The sequence below is a fragment of the Salvelinus namaycush genome, chromosome 20 (genome assembly GCF_016432855.1).
Source record: "Salvelinus namaycush isolate Seneca chromosome 20, SaNama_1.0, whole genome shotgun sequence".
Classification (NCBI taxonomy): Eukaryota; Metazoa; Chordata; class Actinopteri; order Salmoniformes; family Salmonidae; genus Salvelinus; species Salvelinus namaycush.
In genome coordinates, this window is record NC_052326.1 from 50,662,593 (window position 1) to 50,685,092 (window position 22,500).

Genomic DNA, 22,500 nt, shown 5'->3' on the forward strand with positions numbered 1-22,500 from the left:
TAAAACTGGTTGTGTTTATTGATATTGACAGTATGTATATAGTTTTATTTAGTAAAGACGATGGTCGAGGAGCAGTCAAACTGTGTTATTCACTGCAGTCTGATAACTCTCATTAATAACACGTTAGTTAATCATGTAGTCGATAACTCTATAATAACACTGTTAGTAATCACTGATAGTCTGATACACTCAAATTAATAACACCGTTAGTTAACACTGTAGTTGATAACTCATAATAAACACCGTGAGTTAATACGTAGTTGATAACTCTCATAAAACACCGTAGTTAATCACTGTAGTTGATAACTCGCATAATAACACGCTAGTGAATCACTGCAGTCTTGATAACTCTCAGAATAACACCGTTAGTTAGTCAACCTGTAGTCGATAACTCTATAATACAACGTAGTTAATCACTGTAGTCTGATAACTCTCATAAAACACGTTAGTAGTCACTGTAGTCTGATAACTCTCATAATAACACCGTTAGTTAATCCGTAGTCTGATAATCTCATAATAACACCGTAGTTATCACTGTAGTCTGATAACTCTCATAAAACAACGTTAGTTAATCACGGTCTGATAACTCTCATAATAAAACCGTTGTTAATCCCTGCAGTCTGATAACTTCATAATAACACCGTGAGTTAATCACTGCAGTCTGATAAAACTTCATAAAACACCGTAGTTAAGCACGTAGTCTGAGAACTCCATAATAACACCGTTAGTTAATCACTGCAGTCTGATAACGTCTCATAATAAACGTAGTGAATCACTGCAGTCTGATAACTCTCATTATAACACCGTAAGTTAATCATGCCGTCGGATACTTCATAATACACCGTTAGTATCACTGTAGTTGTAACTCCATAATAACACCGTAGGTAATAACTGTAGTCGGATAACTCTCATAATAACACGTTAGTAATCACTGTAGTCTGATACTCTCATAATAACACCGTAGTTTAAGCACTGTAGTCTGATAACTCTATAATAAAACACCGTAGTTAATCACTGAAATGTGCTAAAAAGCAGCCAGACTGGGCTAACACTAAGCGTGCGTTGTTGGTTGGCAAACAGACACACGTCATGGAGCACAGCTGCTGGGTGGACAGGCTAAAAACACGGGCCACACTCCTGTTATCACAGTCCAGGATAACAGACGTTGTCGGGTACCAATTCACATTGACCAGATGCTGCTCAGTTGACCCGCTCCAGTACCTCATCCAGTGGAAGTCTTGTGTTGTAACTGTCAAGTCTTCTTTGTGAGAAATTTGGAAATCAGGTTGTTGTATGGGTGGTTGGTGTATGGGTGGTTGTGTATGGGTGGTTGGTGTATGGGTGTTGGTGTCGGTGGTTGGTGTATGGGTGGTTGGGTATGGGGTTGGGTATGGGGTGGTGGTGTATGGTTGGTTGGTGTGGGGTGGTTGGTGTATGGGGGGGTTGTGTATGGGTGATTGGTGTATGGGTGTTAGCATGGTGGTTGGGCATGGGTGTGGGCGTGGGTGGTTTGTGTTGGGTGGTGGTGTATGGAGGGTTGTGTATGGGTGTCGTGTATGGCGTGGTATGTGTATGGGGTGGTTATGGATGGGTGTTATGTGTATGGGTGTATGTGTATGGGTGGTTGGTGTATGGGTGGGTGGTGCGAGGTGGTTGGTGCGTGGGTGGTGGGTTGGTGGTGTCGTGTATCGGTGGTTGTGTATGGGTGGTGGTGTATGGGGGTTGGTGTTATGGGGTTGGTGTATGGTGGGTGTGTATAGGGGTTGAGGTGGTGTGGGCATGGGTGGTTGCTGCATGGGTGGTTGTGTTGTGGTGTGTGCATGGGTGGTGATGCATGGGTGGTGGTGCATGGGTGGTTGGTGCGTGGTTGTGGGTGTGTGTGGGTGCGATGGTGTATGGTGTGGTGTGGGGGGGTGGTGTATGGTGGTTGGTGTATGGGGGATGGGTATGGTGGTTGATGTATGGGTGGTATGGTGCATGGGATGGTTGGTGCATGGGTGGTTTGTGTTTGGGTGTTGGTGTATGGGTGGTTGTGTATCGGTGGTATGTTGTATCGGTGGTCTGTGTATGGGTGGCTATGTAGGGGGGTATGGTAGGCGTGGTATGTGTATGGGTGGTTGGTGTATGAGTGGTTGGTGTGTGGGTGGTGGTGTATGGGTGGTTGTGTGCGGGTGGTTTGTGTTATGGGTGGTTTCGGTGTGTGGTGGTTGGGAGGGTGGTTGTGTATGGGGTTGGTGTATGGTGGGATGTATGGGTGGTTGGTGCATGGTGGTTGTGCATGGGTGGTTTGGTGTATGGTGGTTGGTGTATGGGTGGTGGTGTGTGGGTGGTGGTGTATGGGGTGGTGGTTTGTGGGTGGTTGTGTAGGTGTGGTGTGTGGGGGGTGGTGATGGGTGGTTGGTGTATGGGGGTTGGGTATGGGGGGTTGGTGTATGGGTGGTTGGTGCATGGGTGGTTGTTGCATGGTGGTTTGTTGTGGGGTGGTTGGTGTATGGTCTGGTTGTGTTATCGGTGGTATGTGTATCGGTGGTATGTGTATGGGTGGTATGTGTATGGGTGGTTATGTATGGGTGGTATGTGTATGGGTGTATGTTTATGGGGGGTTGGGGATGGGTGGTTGGTGCATGGGTGGTTGTGTTGGGTGGTTGGTGTCGGGGTGTTGGTGTGTGGGTGGTTTGTGTGTGGTGGTGTTGTGTGTGTGGTTGGTGTTTTTGGGTGGTTGGTGGGGTGGTTTGTGTGTGGTGGTGTGTGTGTGTGTGGGTGGGTGTGTGTGTGTGGTATGGGTGTTTGGTTGTGGTTTTTGTGTGTGGGTGGTGTGTGTGGGGTGAGTGTGTGTGGGTGGTTGGTGTATGGGTGGTTGGTGTGTGGGTGGTTGGTGTGTGGGTGGTTTGTGTGTGGGTGGTGTGTGTGTGTGTGGTTGGTGTATGTGTGTGTGGTGTGTGGGTGGTTTCTCTTTTTTTTTTTTTTCTTTTTTACTGTCTGGTGGTTGTGTATGTGGTTGGGTATGGGTGGTTGGTGTATGGGTGGTTGGTGTGTGGGTGGTTGGTGTATGCGTGGTTGTGTATGTGGTGGTGGTGTGTGGTGGTTGGTGTGTGGGGGTTGTGTGTGGGGTGTGGGTGGTTGGTGTATGGGTGGTTGGTGTTCTAGGTGGTTGGTGTATGGGTGGTTGTGTATGGGTGAGTTGTGTGTGGCGTGGTGTGTGGGTTGGTGTGTATAAGTGTATGCTGGTTTGTGTGTGTTTCTAGTACAGTGTGTGTGGAGGAGACAAGACAGGTATTGTCAGTGTGTATCGATAATTGTAGCTTTTTTATGAGAGAGAGAGAGAGAGTAGAGAGATTTGTACATATGTAGATGGAATTTGTACAAATAGTTACATTAATTCAATTGTGAAGCCTCTCTCCAAAAAAGGCTTAACAGGAGATGTAACTGACCTAGATAAGAGAAAGAAGTGTATGGTGAAAACCTGAACTCCGAAGAAGCCAAGAGCTTCTAAAGTTAGTATGGGAGGCCCTGCAGGACGTGACTCTGATCATCCGGAGGTGCCGCTTTGACTCTCTGGGACTGTCCTTCTATCAGCCTCCGGGAGGGGACAGCGGAGAGGGAGTTACTGAGACGCAGACATGCACACACACACACACAAGTTATACGCACACACGCACCACAGACACATATATTAACACACATTCAGTATGCAGCCACACAAACCTACAGCATGCTCCTCGAAAGCCAAGGAACATCTAGGGTATGAGCCAAGAAATCTGGGGGTGGGGGGGAGGATATGTTGAACAGCATCCGGAGTTCGCCGCTGAACTCCTAGAGAATGGTGCTCTATTACAATGCTGTATAGTAGAACACAATGGTGTAGTAGAACACATGCTGGTAGTAGAACACAATGCTGATATAGTAGAACACAAATGCTGTACAATAGAACAACAATGCTGTATAGTAGACACATGCTGTATAGTAGAAGTATCAGACAATAATGCTGTACAGTAGAAACAATGCTGTGTAGTAGAACACAATGCTGTGTAGTAGAACACAATGCTGTACAGTAGAACACAATGCTTGTATAGTAGAACACAATGAGATAGTAGAACACAGCTGTATAAGTAGAACACAATGCTGTACAGTAGAACACAATGCTGATACAGTAGAAACACAATGCTGTATAGTAGACACAATGCTGTATAGTAGAACACAATGCGTACAGTAGAACACAATGCTGTATAGTAGAACACAATGTGTATAGTAGAACACAAGCTGATACAGTAGACACAATGCGCTACAGTAGACACAATGCTGTATAGTAGAACACAATGCCGATAGTAGCCCCTTTAATGCCTGTATAGTAGAACACAATGCTGTATAGTAGCAACCACAATGCTGTATAGTAGAACCCATGTGTACAGTAGAACCAATTGCTGTATTAGTAGAACACCAATGCGTACAGTAGAACACAAATGCGTGTACAGTAGAACACAATGCTGTACAGTAGGAAACACAATGCTGTATAGTAGAACACACTCCTGTATAGTAGAACACAATGCTGCTAAAGTAGAACACAATGCTGTATAGTAGAACACAATGCTGAATAGTAGAAAACAATGACTGTACAGTAGAACACAATGCTGTATAGTAGAAACACACTGCTGTACAGTAGAACACAATGATGTACAGTAGAACACCATGCTGTATAGAGAACACAATGCCTGTATAGTAGAAACAAGCTGTACAGTAGTGACACAATGCTGCAATAGTTGAACACCAGCTGTATAGTCTGAACCACCCCCACGCGTACAGTAGAACACAATGCTGCATACAGGAGAACACAATGTGTACTAGTAGAAACACAATGCCGTATAGTAGAACACAATGCTGTATAGTAGAAACACAATGATGTATAGTAGAAACACAATGCTGTATAGTAGAACACAATGCTGTACAGTAGAACACAATGCGTATAGTAGAAACAATGCTGTATAGTAGAACACAATGCTGTCAGTAGAACACAATGCTGTACAGTAGAACACCAATGCTGTATCAGTAGAACACAATGCCGATCAGTAGACACAATGCTGCTATAGGAGAACATAATGCTGTGTAGTAGAACACAATGCTGTACAGTAGAAACACAAGGCTGTACAGTAGAAAACACCCAATGCTGTATAGTAGAACCAATGCTGTAAAGTAGACCCAATGCTGTACAGTAGAACACAATGCCGTATAGTAGAAACACAATGCCGTATAGTAGAACACAATGCCGTATCTAGGAACACAATGCCGTATAGTAGAACCATGCCGTATCGTAGAACCATGCTGTATGTAGAAACACCAATCGTATAGTCGAACACAATGCTGTATAGTAGAAACACAATGCTGTATAGTAGAACACAATGTGATAGTAGAACACAATGCAGTATAGTAGAACACAATGCTGTAAGTAGACACATGCGTAATAGTAGAAACACAATGCTGTTAGTGAACACAACTGCCGTATAGTAGAAACAACAATGCTGTACAGTAGAACACAAGCTGTACAGTAGAACACAATGCGTACATGTAGAACAATGCTGTATAGTAGAACACAATGCTGTACAGTAGAACACAATGCTGTACAGTAGAACACAATGCTGGGTAGTAGAAACACAATGCTCGTATAGTAGAACACAATGCTGTATAGGTAGAACAACTGCTGTATGTAGTAGAACACAAAGGCTGTATAGTAGAACACAAAATGCTGTATTTAGACCACAATGCTGATACAGTAGAACACAATGCCGTATAGTAGAACAAGCCATCGCGTATAGTAGAACACAATGGCTGTACAGTAGAACCACAAGCTGTATAGTAGAACACAATGCTGCTACAGTCGAACACAATGCTGTACAGTAGAACACAATGCCTGTACATAAGAACACAATGATGTACAGTAGAACACACATGCTGTTACAGTAAGAACACAATGCCGTATAGTAGAACACATGCTGTATAGTAAGAACACAATGCCTGTACAGTAGAACACAATGCGATAGTAGAACACAATGCTGTGGAGTAGAACACAATGCGTGTAGTAGAACAAATGATCGTATAGTAGAACACAATGCTGTACAGTAGAAAACAATGCTGTGTAGTAGAACACAATGCTGTACAGTAGAACACCAATGCCGTATAGTAGAAACAATGCGATACATGAACACAAGTGCTGTATAGTGGAAACACAATGCGGATAGTAGAACACAATGCTGACAGTAGAACACAAAGCTGTACAGTAGAAACACAATGCTGTATAGTAGAACACCAAAAAAATTTTTTTTGGCCGTATAGTAGAAAACAATGCTGTATAGTAGAACATAATGCTGTGTAGTAGAACACAATGCGGTACAGTAGAACACAATGCTGTACAGTAGAACACAATTGCTCTATAGTAGAACACAATGTACCAGGAGATACACAATGCTGTACAGTAGAACACAATGCCGTATAGTAGAAACACAATGCGTATAGTAGAAACACAATGCCGTTAGTAGAAAACATGCCGTATAGTAGAACACATGCCGTATAGTAGAACACAATGCCGTATAGTTAGAAAAACAATGACTGTATAGTAGAACACAATGCTGTATAGTAGAACACAATGCTGTTATAGTAGAACACAATGCTGTATAGAGAACACAATGCGTATAGTGAAACACAATGCTGTATAGTAGAACCAATGCTGTATAGTAGAACACAATGCTGTATAGTAGAACACAAGCCGTATAGTCGAACACATGCGTACCAGTAGAAACACAATGCTGTACAGTAGAAACAATGCTGTACAGTAGAACACAATGCCTGTATAGTGAAAACACCAATGCTGCTACAGTAGAACACAATGCTGTACAGGTAGAACACAATGCTGTGTGGTAGAACCACCAATGCTGTATAGAGAACACAATGCTGTATAGTAGAACACAATGATGAAGTAGAACACAATTGCTGTATAGCGAACACAATGCTGTATAGTAGAACACAATGCTGTACAGTAAAAACATGCCGTATAGTAGAACACAATGCGGATAGTAGAACACAATGCTGCTACAGTAGAACACGATGCTGATTAGTAGAACACCAATGCTGTACAGTAGCACACAATCGCTGGACAGTAGAACACAATGCTGTTACAGTAGAAACACAATGCTGCTACAGTAGAACACAATGGCTTTACAGTAAAACACAATGCCGTATAGAGAAAAACACAAGCTGTATAGTAGAACACAATGCTGTACAGTAGAACACAATGCTGCCCCGATCTAGCGAACCAATGCTGTGTAGTAGAACACAAGCTGTGTAGGTAGAAACACAATGCCGCTATAGTAGAACAAATGCTGTACAGTAAGAACCAATGCTGTGTAGTAGAACACCAATGCTGCTACAGTAGAAACACAATGACGTATAGTAGAACACAATGTCTGTATAGTAGAACACAATGCTGTATAGTAGAACACAATGTGTACAGTAGAACACAATGCTGTATAGTAGAACACAATGCTGTATAGTAGAACACAAGCTGGTATAGTAGAACACAATGCTGTATAGTAGAACACAATGCTGTATAGTAGAACACAATGCCGTATAGTTAGCACACAATGCTGTATAGTAGAACACAATTGCTGTATAGTAAGAAAACACCAAGCTGCATCGTAGAACACATGCCGTATAGTTAGAACCAATGCTGTGTAGTAGAACACCAATGCTGTGTAGTAGAACACAATGCCGTACAGTAGAAACACAATGCGTATTAGTAGAACACAATGCGTATAGTAGAACACAATGATGTATAGTAGACACACAATGCCAGTATAGTAGAACACAATGCTGTGTAGTAGAACCACACATGCTGTGTAGTAGAACACAATGCTGTGTAGTAGAACACAATGCTGTACAGTAGAACACAATGCCGTATAGTAGAACACAATGCTGTATAGTAGAACACAATGCTGTATAGTAGAACACAATGCCTGCTACAGTAGAACACAATGCTGTATAGTAGAACACAATGCCTGCTATAGTAGAACACAATGTGTATAGTAGAACACATGGCTGGCATAGTAGAAACCATGATTTATAGTAGAACAAATGCTGTACAGTAGAACACAAGCGATACAGAGAACACAAATGCCGTATAGTAGAACCCAATGTGTATAGTAGAACACAATGTTGTACAGAGAACAATCGCTGATATGTAGAACACCATGCTGTACAGTAGAACACCAATTGCTGTACAATAGAACACAATGCTGATAACAGTAAGAACACATGCTGATAGTTAGAAAATAAATGCTGTATAGGTAGAAACATAATGCTGGTAGTAAGAACACAATGCTGTATAGTAGAACACAATGTGCTACAGTAGAAACAATGCTGTGAGGAGAACACAATGCTGTATAGTAGAACACAAGCTGTATAGTAGAACACAATGCTTGTATAGTAGAACACACTTCTGTATAGTAGAAACAATGCTGTATAGAGAAACCACAATGTGTATAGTAGAACACAATGCGTAGTAGAAACACAATGCTGTATAGTAGAACACATGACTGTTAGAGAAAACAATGCTGTACAGTAGAACACAATGCTGTACAGAGAAACATGCTGTACAGTCAGAACACAAATGCTGTATAGTAGAACACAATGCTTGTATGTAGAACACAACTGTATAGTAGAACCCAATGCTGTGTAGTAGAACACATGCTGTATAGTAGTAACACAATGCTGTCCAGTAGAACACAATGCTGTATAGTAGAACACAAGGCTGTATAGTAGAAACACAATGCTGTATAGTAGAACACAATGATGTATAGTTAGAACACAATGCTGTATAGTAGAAAAACAATGTGCTAGTAGAACACAATGCTGTACAGTAGAAAACACAATGCGTAAGTAAGCCCAATGCGTATAGTAGAACACAATGCTGTATAGTAGAACACAATGCTGTATAGTAGAACACAATGCTGTATAGTAGAACACAATGCTGTATAGTAGAACACAATGCTGTATAGTAGAAACACAGGCATTAGATATCACTGCACTGTTGGAGCTAGGAATGCTATGTATTGGCCAATGAGAGGCTTTGTAGCCACCGGTCGGCCATATTGGCACTTTCCAGAAGAATCAGTACTCCACAGTATTTCCATTAAAATGTATTTAAGTTTTTTGTTGTTGTAATGAGGACGTTATTACTTTCTCAAATTATACTTTTTAAGGAAAATCTTTTTTTAAATATTTGTTAATTTCATAAGTGGTACGTTCAGCTCTCATACTGTAATAAGGTGTCTGTAATAGAATTAACATGGCAACAACAAATGTAGACATAAATAAATGTGTTTCTACAGCTTCTAAAATATGTTTTACAACGGTGGAGGAGTGCCAAGATGGAGGTGCAGTAGTTTCAAAACAGGTCCCCCCGTTCTGTCATCTAGTGAATATATAAATCATTTGTGTGTACATGAGTTTATTCATCCAGTCTATCACAGTAGATCAAAAGGTTGTAAGAATCGGAATAAAGACCTGTTAAGGTTGTTTTATTTCATACAAAGGAAAATGTTAGATACAAAGCATTGAATAGTCATTTTGAAATGTGTGTGTGTGTGCATCTAACCCCTCTCTCTCTCTCTCTCTCTCTCTCTCTCTCTCTTTCTCTCTCTCTCAGCCTGTGGGACAGCGGCGGCAGGTGCGGAGGACGAGGGTGAGGCCGAGGCCGGCTGGATAGAGGGAGCGGCCATCTTGCTGTCTGTAGTGTGTGTGGTGCTGGTGACGGCCTTCAACGACTGGAGCAAGGAGAAGCAGTTCAGAGGGCTGCAGAGCCGCATCGAGCAGGAGCAGAAGTTCCAGGTGGTCAGAGGTGCTCAGGTCATCCAGCTCCCGGTAGCTGACATCGTGGTCGGGGACATCGCACAAATCAAGTATGGTACGTATGGATGCATAGAGCAGGGCTGTCCAACCCTCTTCCTGGCGATCTACCGTCCTGTGGGTTTTCAGCCCAATCCTCTTCCTGGAGATCGACTGTCCTGTAGGTTTTCAGTCCAACCCTCTTCCTGGAGATCTACTGTCCTGTAGGTTATCAGTCCAACCCTCTTCCTGAAGATCTACTGTCCTGTAGGTTATCAGCCAACCCTCTCCTGGAGATCATGTCCTGTAGACAGCTCCGAGATGACGATACCTACAGACAGAGCTCCAGGAGAGGGTTGGATGATAACCTACAGGACAGTAGATCTTAGGAAGCAACGGTTGGACTGATAACCTACAGGACAGTAGTCTCCAGGAAAGAGGGTTGGACTGAAAACCTACAGGACCCACGAAACGATCTCCAGGAAGAGGATTGGGCTGGGAAAACCCACAGGACGGTAGATCGCCGCGACGAGGGTTTGGACCAGCCCTGCCTCTATGCATCCATACGTACATACTGATTTGTCGCGATGTCCCCGACCACGGATGTCAGCTTACGGTGGAGGGGATGAATGAGCACCCTCTGACCACCTGGAACTTCTGATCCTGCGTCGATGCGGCTTGCAGCCCTGAATGTTCTCCTGGCTCAGTGTGTGAGCGGCCGTCACACAGCTACCCCACACCACTACAGACAGCAAGATGGCCGCTCCCTCTATCCAGCCGGCCTCAGCCTCACCCTCGTCCTCCGCACCCGCCGCCGCTGTCCCACAGGCTGAGAGAGAGAGAAAGAAGAGAGAGAGAGAGATTGTGAGAGAGAGAGAGAGAGGGGCTTAGATTCACACACACACACTTTCAAATGACTATCAATGCTTGTGTATCTGAGACATTTTCCTTTGTATGCAATAATAAACAACCCTTAAGCAGTCTTTATTCGAGTCTTACACCTTTTGATCTTAACTGTGATGACGAGATAAACTAGTGTACACACAAATGTTATATATTCACTAGATGACAGAACGGGGGGACCTGTTTTGAAACTAATGCACCTCCCATCTTGGCACTCCCTCCACCGTTGTAAAACATATTTTAGAAGCTGTAGAAAACACATTATTTATGTCTACACTGTTGTTCCATGTTAATTCTATTACAGACACCTTATTACAGTATGAGAGCTGAACGTACCACTTATGAAATTAACAAATATTTAAAAAAAGATTTTCCTTAAAAAGTATAATTTGAGAAAGTAATAACGTCCTCATTACAACAACAAAAAACTTAAATACATTTTAATGGAAATACTGTGGAGTACTGATTCTTCTGGAAAGTGCCAATATGGCCGACCGGTCGGCTAAAAGCCGCTCATGGCAATACATAGCATTCCTAGCTCCAACAGTGCAGTGATATCTAATCCTGGTTTCTATACAGCATGTCGTTTCTACTATACAGCATTGTGTTCTACTATAAGCATGTGTTACTCACTTTACAGCATTGTGTTCTACTACACAGCATTGTGTTCTACTATACACATTGAGCATTGTGTTCTACTATACAGCATTGTGTACTACTATACACAGCATTGTGTTCTACTAACAGCATTGTGTTCTACTATACAGCATTGTGTTCTACTATACGCATTGTGTTCTACTATACAGCATTGTGTTTATATACAGATTGTGTTTACTATAAGCATTGTGTTTCTACTGCATACAGGCTGTGTTCTACTATAGCCAGCAATGTGTTCTACTACACAGCATTGTGTTCTACTAACAGCATTGTGTTCTTACTACATACAGCATTGTGTTCTACTATACAGCATTGTGTTACTTTTACAGCATTATGTTCTACTGTACAGCATGTGTCTAATACAGCATTGTGGTTCTACTATACAGCATTGTGTTCTAATACAGCATTGTGTTTACTACACAGCATTGTGTTTACTATCAGCATTGTGCTATACATGCATGGGTTCTACTATACCCTTGTGTTACTATACAGCTGTGTTTACTATACAGATTGTGTCTATATACAGCATTGTGTTCTACTACACAGCATGTGTTCTACTGACAGCATGTGTTCTACTTACAGCATTGTGTTCTACTACACAGCATTATGTTCTACTATACAGCATTATGTTCACTATAACAGCATTGTGTTCTACTGTACAGCATTGTGTTCTATTGTACAGCATTGTGTTCTACTGTACAGCATTGTGTTCTATATACAGCATGTGTTCACTGTACAGCATTGTTTCTACTATACAGCATTGTGTTCTACTATACGGCATTGTGTTGTACGGTGTTCTACGCTACGCATGTGTTCTACTACAGCATTGTGTTCTAACTATACAGCATTGTGTTCTACTATTACAGCATTTGTGTTCATACTATACAGCATTGTGTTCTACTATACAGCATTGCTGGTTCTATGTACAGCATTGTGTTATCACTGTACAGCATTGTGTCTACTGTACAGCAGTGTGTCTACTATACGGCATTGTGTTCTACGTACAGCATTGGTTCTACTACACAGCATTGGTTCTATACACAGCATTGTGGTTCTACTATACAGCATTGTGTTCTACATACGCATTGTGTATTCTACTATACGCTGGTGGTTCTATACGGCATTGTGCTCACTATATAGCATTGTGTTCTACGTACAGCATTGTGTGTACTACACAGCATTGGTTACTACACAGCATTGTGTTCTACATACGGCATTGTGTTCTACTATACAGCATTGTGTTCTACTATACAGCATTTTCTACTATTACAGCATTGTGTTCTACTATACGGCATTGTGTTCTAACATACAGCATTGTGTTCTACTATACAGCATTGTGTTCTACTATACAGCATGTTGTTCTACCTACAGCATTGTGTTTACTATACAGCATTGTGTTCTACTGTACAGCATTGTGTTCTACTATACAGCATTGTGTTCTAATATACAGACATGTGTTCTAATATACGGATTGTGTTCTACTGTACAGCATTGTGTTCTACTACACAGCTGTGTTTACTGTACAGCATTGTGTTTACTATACAGCATTGTGTTCACTACACAGCATTGTGTTCTACTACACAGCATTGTGTTCTACTATACAGCATTGTGTTCTAGTGTACAGCATTGTGTTCTACTATACGCATGTTCTACTAACGGATTGTGTTCTACTGTACAGCATTGTGTTCTATGTACAGCATGTGTTCTACTGTACAGCATTTGTGTTCTCGTACAGCATTGTGTTCTACTGTACAGCATTGTGTTTTACTATACAGCATTGTGTTCTACTGTACAGCATTGTGTTCTACATACAGCATTGTGTTCTACTATACGGCATTGTGTTCTACTGTACAGCATTGTGTTCTACTATACAGCATTGGTTCTACTATACAGCATTGTGTTCTACTATACAGCATTGTGTTTACGATACAGCATGTTGTTCTACTTACAGCATGGGTTCTACTACACAGATTGTGTTCTACTGTACAGCATGTGTTCTACTACAGCATTGTGTTCTACTATACAGCATTGTGTTCTACTGTACAGCATTGTGTTCTACTGTACAGCATTGTGTTCTACTGTACAGCATTGTGTTCTACTATACGGCATTGTGTTCTACTATACAGCATTGTGTTCTACTATACAGCATTGTGTTCTACTATACAGCATTGTGTTCTACTATACGGCATTGTGTTCTACTATACAGCATTGTGTTCTACATTTATACTATAGCATGTGTTCTACTTACAGCATTGTGTTCTTACGATACTGCATGCATTGTGTTCTACTATACGGCATTGTGTTCTACTATACGGCATGTGTTTCTATACGGCATTGTGTTCTACTATACGGCATTGTGTTTCTAAAGACGGCATTGGTTCTACTGTACAGCATGTGTTCTACTGTACAGCATTGTGTTCTACTATACAGCATGTGTGTTCTACTGTACAGCATTGTGTTTACTGTACAGCATTGTGTTCTACTACACAGCATTTGTTTATATACGAATTGTTGTTCTACTAACAATTGTGTTCTACTATACAGCATTGTGTTCTACTGTACAGCATGTGTTCTACTGTACAGCATTGTGTCTCACTATACAGCATTGTGTGTTCTACTATCAGCATGTGTTCTACTGTACAGCATTGGTTCTACTATACGGCATTGTGTTCTACGTACAGGCACGTGTTCCTACACAGCATTGTGTTCTACTGTACAGCATTGTTCTACTAGACAGCATTGTGTTCTACTACACGCATTGTGTTCTACTACACAGCATTGTGTTACTACATACAGATTGTGTTCTACGTCAGAGTGTCTATACAGCTTGTGTTTACTATACGGCATTGTGTTACTGTAAGCATTGTGTTACTATTACAGCATTTGTGTTCTACTGTATAGCATTGTGTTCTACTGTACAGCATTTGACTGTACATTGTTTCTACTGTACAGCATTGTTGTTTCTACTATACAGCATTGTGTTCTACTGTACAGCATTGTTTCTACTATACAGCATGGTGTTCTACTATACGCATTGTGTTCTACTTGTACAGCATTGTGTTCTACATACAGCATTGTGTTCTACTATACAGCATTGTGTCTACTATACAGCATTGTGTTCTACTATACAGCATGTTTTCTACTATACAGCATTGTGTTTACTACACAGCATTGTGTTCTACTGTACAGCATGTGTTCTACTTACAGCATTGTGTTCTACTATACAGGCATTGGTGTTCTACTGTACAGCATTGTGTTCTACTGTACAGCATTGTGTTCTACTGTACAGCTTGTTTACTTACGGCATTGTGTTTACTATACACATTGTGTTCTACTATACAGCATGTGTTCTACTATACAGCATTGTGTTCTACTATACGGCATTGTGTTCTACTATACAGATTGTGTTCTACTATCAGCATTGTGTTCTATAACAGCATTGTGTTCTACTATACAGCATTGTGTTCTACTATACAGCATTGTGTTCTACTATACGGCATTGTGTTCTACTATACGGCATTGTGTTCTACTATACGGCATTGTGTTCTACTATACGGCATTGTGTTCTACTATACGGCATTGTGTTCTACTGTACAGCATTGTGTTCTACTGTACAGCATTGTGTTCTACTATACAGCATTGTGTTCTACTGTACAGCATTGTGTTCTACTGTACAGCATTGTGTTCTATACAGCATTATGTTTACTATACAGCATTGTGTTCTACTATACGGCATTGTGTTCTACATACGGCATTGTGTTCTACTATACAGCATTGTGTTCTACTGTACAGCATTGTGTTCTACTACACAGCATTGTGTTCTACTACACAGCATTGTGTTCTACTATACGGCATTGTGTTCTACTATACAGCATTGTGTTCTACTATACAGCATTGTGTTCTACTATACAGCATTGTGTTCTACTATACGGCATTGTGTTCTTATCAGCATGTGTTTACTGTACAGCATTGTGTTCTACTACAGCATTGTGTTCTACTATACAGCATTGTGTTCTATCTACAGCATTGTGTTCTACTTGACAGCATTGTGTTTACTATAGCATGCGTATCTACGCATGTTCTACGATCAGCATTGTGTTCTACTATACAGCAGTGTTCTACTATACAGCATTGTGTTCTACTACAGCATTGTGTTCTACTATACAGCATTGTGTTCTACTATACAGCATTGTTTCTACTGTACAGCATTGTGTTCTACGTACAGCTGTTACTGCATGTGTTCTACTGTACAGCATTGTGTTCTACTACAGCATGTGTTCTACTACAGCATTGTGTTTTACTATACAGATTGTGTTCTACGTACAGCATTGTGTTCTACTATACAGCATTGTGTTCTACTATACAGCATTGTGTTCTACTATACAGCATTGTGTTCTACTATACGCATTGTGTTCTTACTATACAGCATTTGTTCTACTGTAAGCATTGTGTTCTACTGTACAGCATTGTGTTCTATATACAGCTGTGTTACTATACAGCATTGTGTTCTACTGACAGCATTGTGTTCTACTATACAGCATTGTGTTCTACTATACAGCATGTGTTCTACTGTACGCATTGTGTTCTACTGTACAGCATTGTGTTCTACATACAGCATTGTGTTTCTACTATACAGCATTGTGTCTACTATACAGCATTGTGTTCTACTTATACGCATTGTGTTCTACTACACAGCATTGTGTTCTACTACACAGCATTGTGTTCTACTGTACAGCATTGTGTTCTACTATACAGCATTGTGTTCTACATACAGCATTGTGTTCTATTACAGCATTGTGTTCTACATACAGCATGTGTTCTACTACACATTGTGTTCTATACACAGCATGTGTTCTACTATACAGCATTGTATATAGAGCAACATTCTCTAGGAGATTCAGCGACGACCCCCCCCCCCCCCACCACCAGATTTCCCTTGGCTCATACCCAGATGTTCCTTGGCTTTCGAGGAGCATGCTTAGGTGTGTGTCTGCATACTGAATGTGTGTTAATATATGTGTCTGTGTGCGTGTGTGCGTATACGTGTGTGTGTGTGTGTGCATGTCTGCGTCTCAGTACTCACACTCTCCGCTGTCCCCTCCCGGAGGCTGATAGAAGGACAGTCCCAGAGAGATCAAAGCGGCCACCTCCAGGATGATCAGAGTCACGTCCTGCAGGGCCTCCCATACTAACTGGAGAAAGGTCTTTGGCTTCTTCGGAGGTATCAGGTTTTCACCATACACTTCTTTCCTCTTATCTAGGTCAGTTACATCTCCTGTTAAGCCTGTTTTGGAGAGAGAATTAACAATTGAATTAAATGTAACTATTGTACAAATCACATCTACATATGTACAAATCATCTCTCTCTCTCTCTCTCTCTCATAAAAAAGCTACAAATTATCATACACACATGACAATACACTGTCTGGTCTCCTCCACACACACTGTACTAGAGAACACACACAAACCAGCCATACACTTCTACACACCAACCACACACCAACCACCCACCACCCCACACAACCCCCATCCAAACCACCCATACACCCCACCTATCACACCACCCATCCACACCAACCACCCACACACCCACACACCAACCACCCACACACCAACCACCCACACACCAACCACCCATACACCAACCACCCATACACCAACCACCCACACACCAACCACCCATACACCAACCACCCATACACCAACCACCATACACCAACCACCAGCACAAACCACCACACACAACACAACATACACAACCCACACACACACACCACCCACACACAAACCACCCACACACCAACCACCCACACACCAACCACCCATACACCAACCACCCACACACACACCACCCACACACACACCACCCACACACAAACCACCCACACACCAAACACCCATACACCAACCACCCACACACACCACCCACACACACACACACCACCCACACACACACCACCCACACACCAACCACCCACACACACCACCCACACACACACACACCAACCACACACAAACCACCCACACACCAACCACCCATACACCAACCACCCACACACCAACCACCCATACACCAACCACCCATCACACACCCATACACATACCACCCATACACATACCACCCATACATAACCACCCATACACATACCACCCATACACATACCACCGATACACATACCACCGATACACAACCACCCATACACCAACCACCCACACACAAACCACCCATGCACCAACCACCCATGCACCAACCACCCATACACCAACCCCCCATACACCAACCCCCCATACACCAACCACCATACACACAACCACCACACCACCAACCACCCACACCAAACACCAACCACCAACCCCCCATACACCAACACCACACACCAACCACCAACACCAACCACCAATACACAACCACCCATGCACCAACCACCCATGCACCAACCACCCATACATCAACCACCCATACACCAACCCCCCATACACCAACCACCCATACACCAACCACCCACACACCAACCACCCATACACAAACCACCCACACACCAACCACCCATACACCAACCACCCACACACCAACCACCCATACACCAACCACCCATACACATACCACCCATACACATACCACCCATACATAACCACCCATACACATACCACCGATACACATACCACCGATACACAACCACCCATACACCAACCACCCACACACAAACCACCCATGCACCAACCACCCATGCACCAACCACCCATACATCAACCACCCATACACCAACCCCCCATACACCAACCACCCATACACCAACCACCCACACACCAACCACCCATACACCAACCACCCACACACACCAACCAACCACGCACCAACCACCCATGCACCAACCACCCATACATAACCACCCATACACCAACCACCCACACACAAACCACCCATGCAGCAACCACCCATGCACCAACCACCCATACATCAACCCCCCATACACCAACCCCCCATACACCAACCCCCCATACACCAACCACCCATACACCAACCACCCATACACAACCACCGATACACAACCACCCATACACCAACCACCCACGCACCAACCACCCACGCACCAACCACCCATACACCAACCACCCATACACATACCACCCATACACATACCACCCATACATAACCACCCATACACATACCACCCATACACATACCACCCATACACAACCACCCATACACCAACCACCCACACACAAACCACCCACGCACCAACCACCCATGCACCAACCACCCATGCATAAACCACCCATCACAAACACCATACACCAACCCCCATACACAACCACCCATACACCAACCAACCATACACCAACCACCCATACACCAACCACCCATACACCAACCACCCATACACCAACCACCCATACACCAACCACCCATACACCAACCACCCATACACCAACCACCCATACACCAACCACCCATACACCAACCTTGATTTCCAAATTTCTCACAAAGAAGACTTGACAGTTACAACACAAGACTGTCCACTGGAATGAGGATACTGGAGCGGGTCAAACTGAGCAGCATCTGGGTCAATGTGATTGGGGTACCCCGACAACGTCTGGTTGTCCTGGACTGTGATAAACAGGATTGGTGGCCCGTGTTTTAGCCTGTCCACCCAGCCAGCTGTGCTCCAATGACGTGTGTCTGTTTGCCAACCAACAACGCACGCTTAGTGTTAGCCCAGGCTGGCTGCTTTTAGCACATTTCAGTGATTAACTAACGGTGTTATTATGAGAGTTATCAGACTACAGTGATTAACTAACGGTGTTATTATGAGAGTTATCAGACTACAGTGATTAACTAACGGTGTTATTATGAGAGTTATCAGACTACAGTGATTAACTAACGGTGTTATTATGAGAGTTATCAGACTACAGTGATTAACTAACGGTGTTATTATGAGAGTTATCAGACTGCAGTGATTAACTAACGGTGTTATTATGAGAGTTATCAGACTGCAGTGATTAACTAACGGTGTTATTATGAGAGTTATCAGACTGCAGTGATTAACTAACGGTGTTATTATGAGAGTTATCAGACTGCAGTGATTAACTAACGGTGTTATTATGAGAGTTATCAGACTGCAGTGATTAACTAACGGTGTTATTATGAGAGTTATCAGACTGCAGTGATTAACTAACAGTGTTATTAGAAGTTATCAGACTACAGTGATTAACTAACGGTGTTATATGAGAGTTATCAGACTACAGTGATTAACTAACGGTGTTATTATGAGAGTTATCAGACTACAGTGATTAACTAACGTGTGTATTATGAGAGTTATCAGACTACAGTGACTAACTAACGGTGTTATTATGAGATTATCAGACTACAGTGATTAACTAACGTGTTATTATGAGAGTTATCAGACTACAGTGACTAACTAACGGTGTTATTATGAGAGTTATCAGACGCAGTGATTAACTAACGGTTGATTTATGAGAGTTATCAGACTACAGTGATTAACTAACGGTGTTATTATGAGAGTTATCAGACTACATGATTAACTAACGGTGTTATTATAGAGTTATCAGACACAGTGATTAACTAACGTGTTATTATGAGAGTTATCAGACTACAGTGATTAACTAACAGTGTTATTATGAGAGTTATCAGACTACAATGATTAACTAACGGTGTTATTATGAGAGTTATCAGACTGCAGTGAATAACACATTTTGACTGCTCCCCTCCGACCATCGTCTTTACTAAATAAAACTATATACCATACTGTCAATATCATAAACACAACCAGTTTTAGCCTGCTCCGCTCCTTCTCCAACAGTAGGGCCTGCTCTGCTCCTTCTCCAACAGTAGGGCCTGCTCCCCTCCTTCTCCAACAGTAGGGCCTGCTCCCCTCCTTCTCCAACAGTAGGGCCTGCTCCCCTCCTTCTCCAACAGTAGGGCCTGCTCCGCTCCTTCTCCAACAGTAGGGCCTGCTCCCCTCCTTCTCCAACAGCAGGGCCTGCTCTGCTCCTTCTTCTTGAACAGTAGGGCCTGCTCCCTCCTTCTCCAACAGTAGGGCCTGCTCCCCTCCTTCTCCAACAGTAGGGCCTGCTCTGCTCTTCTTCAACAGTAGGGCCTGCTCCCCTCCTTCTCCAACAGCAGGGCCTGCTCTGCTCCTTCTTCAACAGTAGGGCCTGCTCCCCTCCTTCTCCAACAGTAGGGCCTGCTCCCCCCTTCTCCAACAGTAGGGCCTGCTCCCTCCTTCTCCAACAGTAGGCCTGCTCCCCTCCTTCTTCCAACAGTAGGGCCTACTCCCCTCCTTCTCCAACAGTAGGGCCTGCCCCCCCTCCTTCCAACAGTAGGGCCTGCTCCCTCCTTCTCCAACAGTAGGGCTGCTCCGCTCCTTCTCCAACAGTAGGGCCTGCTCCCCTCCTCTCCAACAGCAGGCCTGCTCGCTCCTTCTTCAACAGTAGGGCCTGCTCCCCTCCTCTCCAACCGTAGGGCCTGCTCCCCTTCTCCAACAGTAGGGCCTGCTCCCCTCCTTCTCCAACAGTAGGGCCTGCTCCCCTCCTTCCCAACAGTAGGGCTGCTCCCCTCCTTCTCCAACAGTAGGACCTGCTCCCTCCTTCTCCAACAGTAGGGCTGCTCCCCTCCTTCTCAACAGTAGGGCCTGCTCTGCTCCTTCTCAACAGTAGGCCTGCTCCGCTCCTTCTCCAACAGTAGGGCCTGCTCCCCTCCTTCTCCAACAGTAGGGCTGCTCGCTCCTTCTCCAACAGTAGGCCTGCTCCCCTCCTTCTCCACAAGTAGGGCCTGCTCTGCTCCTTCTTCAACAGTAGGGCCTGCTCCCCTCCTTCTCCAACAGTAGGGCCTGCTCTGCTCCTTCTCCAACAGTGGGCCTGCTCCCCTCCTTCTCCAACAGTAGGCCTGCTCCCCTCCTTCTCAACAGTAGGGCCTGCTCCCCTCCTTCTCCAACAGTAGGGCCTGCTCCCGCCTTCTCCAACAGTGGGCCTGCTCTGCCTCTCTTCAACAGTAGGTGCCTGCTCCCTCCTTCTCCCAACAGTAGGGCCTGCTCCCCTCCTTCTCCCAACAGTAGGGCCTGCTCCCCTCCTTCTCCACAGTAGGCCTGCTCCCCTCCTTCTCCAACAGTAGGGCCTGCTCCCTCTTCTCCAACAGTAGGGCCTGCTCCCCTCCTTCTCCAACAGTAGGGCCTGCTCTGCTCCTTCTCCAACAGTAGGGCCTGCTCCGCTCCTTCTCAACCGTAGGGCTGCTCCCCTCCTCTCCAACAGTAGGGCCTGCTCCCCTCCTTCTCCAACGTAGGGCCTGCTCCCTCCTTCTCCAACAGTAGGGCTGCTCCCCTCCTTCTCCAACAGTAGGCCTGCTCCCCTCCTCTCCAAAGTAGGCTGCTCCTCCTTCTCCAACAGTAGGGCCTGCTCTGCTCCTTCTCCAACAGTAGGGCTGCCTCCGCTCCTTCTCCAACAGTAGGGCCTGCTCCCCTCCTTCTCCAACAGTAGGGCCTGCTGCTCCTTCTCCAACAGTAGGGCCTGCTCCCCTCCTTCTCCAACAGTAGGGCCTGCTCTGCTCCTTCTTCAACAGTAGGGCCTGCTCCCCTCCTTCTCAACAGTAGGGCCTGCTCTGCTCCTCTCCAACAGTAGGGCCTGCTCCCCTCCTTCTCCACAGTAGGGCCTGCTCCCCTCCTTCTCCAACAGTAGGGCCTGCTCCCTCCTTCTCCAACAGTAGGGCCTGTCCCGTCCTTCTCCAACAGTGGGCCTGTCTTGCTCCTTCTTCAACAGTAGGGCCTGCTCCCCTCCTTCTCCCAACAGTGGGCCTGCTCCCCTCCTTCCCAACAGTAGGGCCTGCTCCCCTCCTTCTCCAACAGTAGGGCCTGCTCCCCTCCTTCTCCAACAGTAGGGCCTGCTCCCCTCCTTCTCCAACAGTAGGCCTGCTCCCCTCCTTCTCCAACAGTAGGCTGCTCTGCTCCTTCTCAACAGTAGGCCTGCTCGCTCCTTCTCCAACAGTAGGGTCTGTTACGCTCCTTCTCCAACAGTAGGGCCTGCTCCCTCCTTCTCCAACAGTAGGGCTGCTCCCCT

At 44.3% G+C, this 22,500-nt stretch overlaps 1 protein-coding gene and 1 pseudogene across 1 annotated transcript in view; one reads left to right on the forward strand and one right to left on the reverse strand.

The window, feature by feature from the left end:
• Positions 1 to 10,259, forward strand: part of LOC120064859 — a 66,960-nt pseudogene extending 56,701 nt beyond the window's left edge.
• Positions 10,260 to 10,481: 222 nt separating this feature from the next.
• The window catches only part of LOC120064860 (basic proline-rich protein-like), a gene marked incomplete at its 5' end in the record, with an annotated part of 18,144 nt that continues 6,125 nt past the window's right edge, over positions 10,482 to 22,500 (reverse strand). The window contains 2 exons of the mRNA XM_039015451.1: positions 10,482 to 10,699; positions 16,514 to 16,714. Coding sequence (XP_038871379.1) covers positions 10,482 to 10,699; positions 16,514 to 16,714 — 419 coding nt within the window. The remainder of the gene's footprint in view (positions 10,700 to 16,513; positions 16,715 to 22,500) is intronic.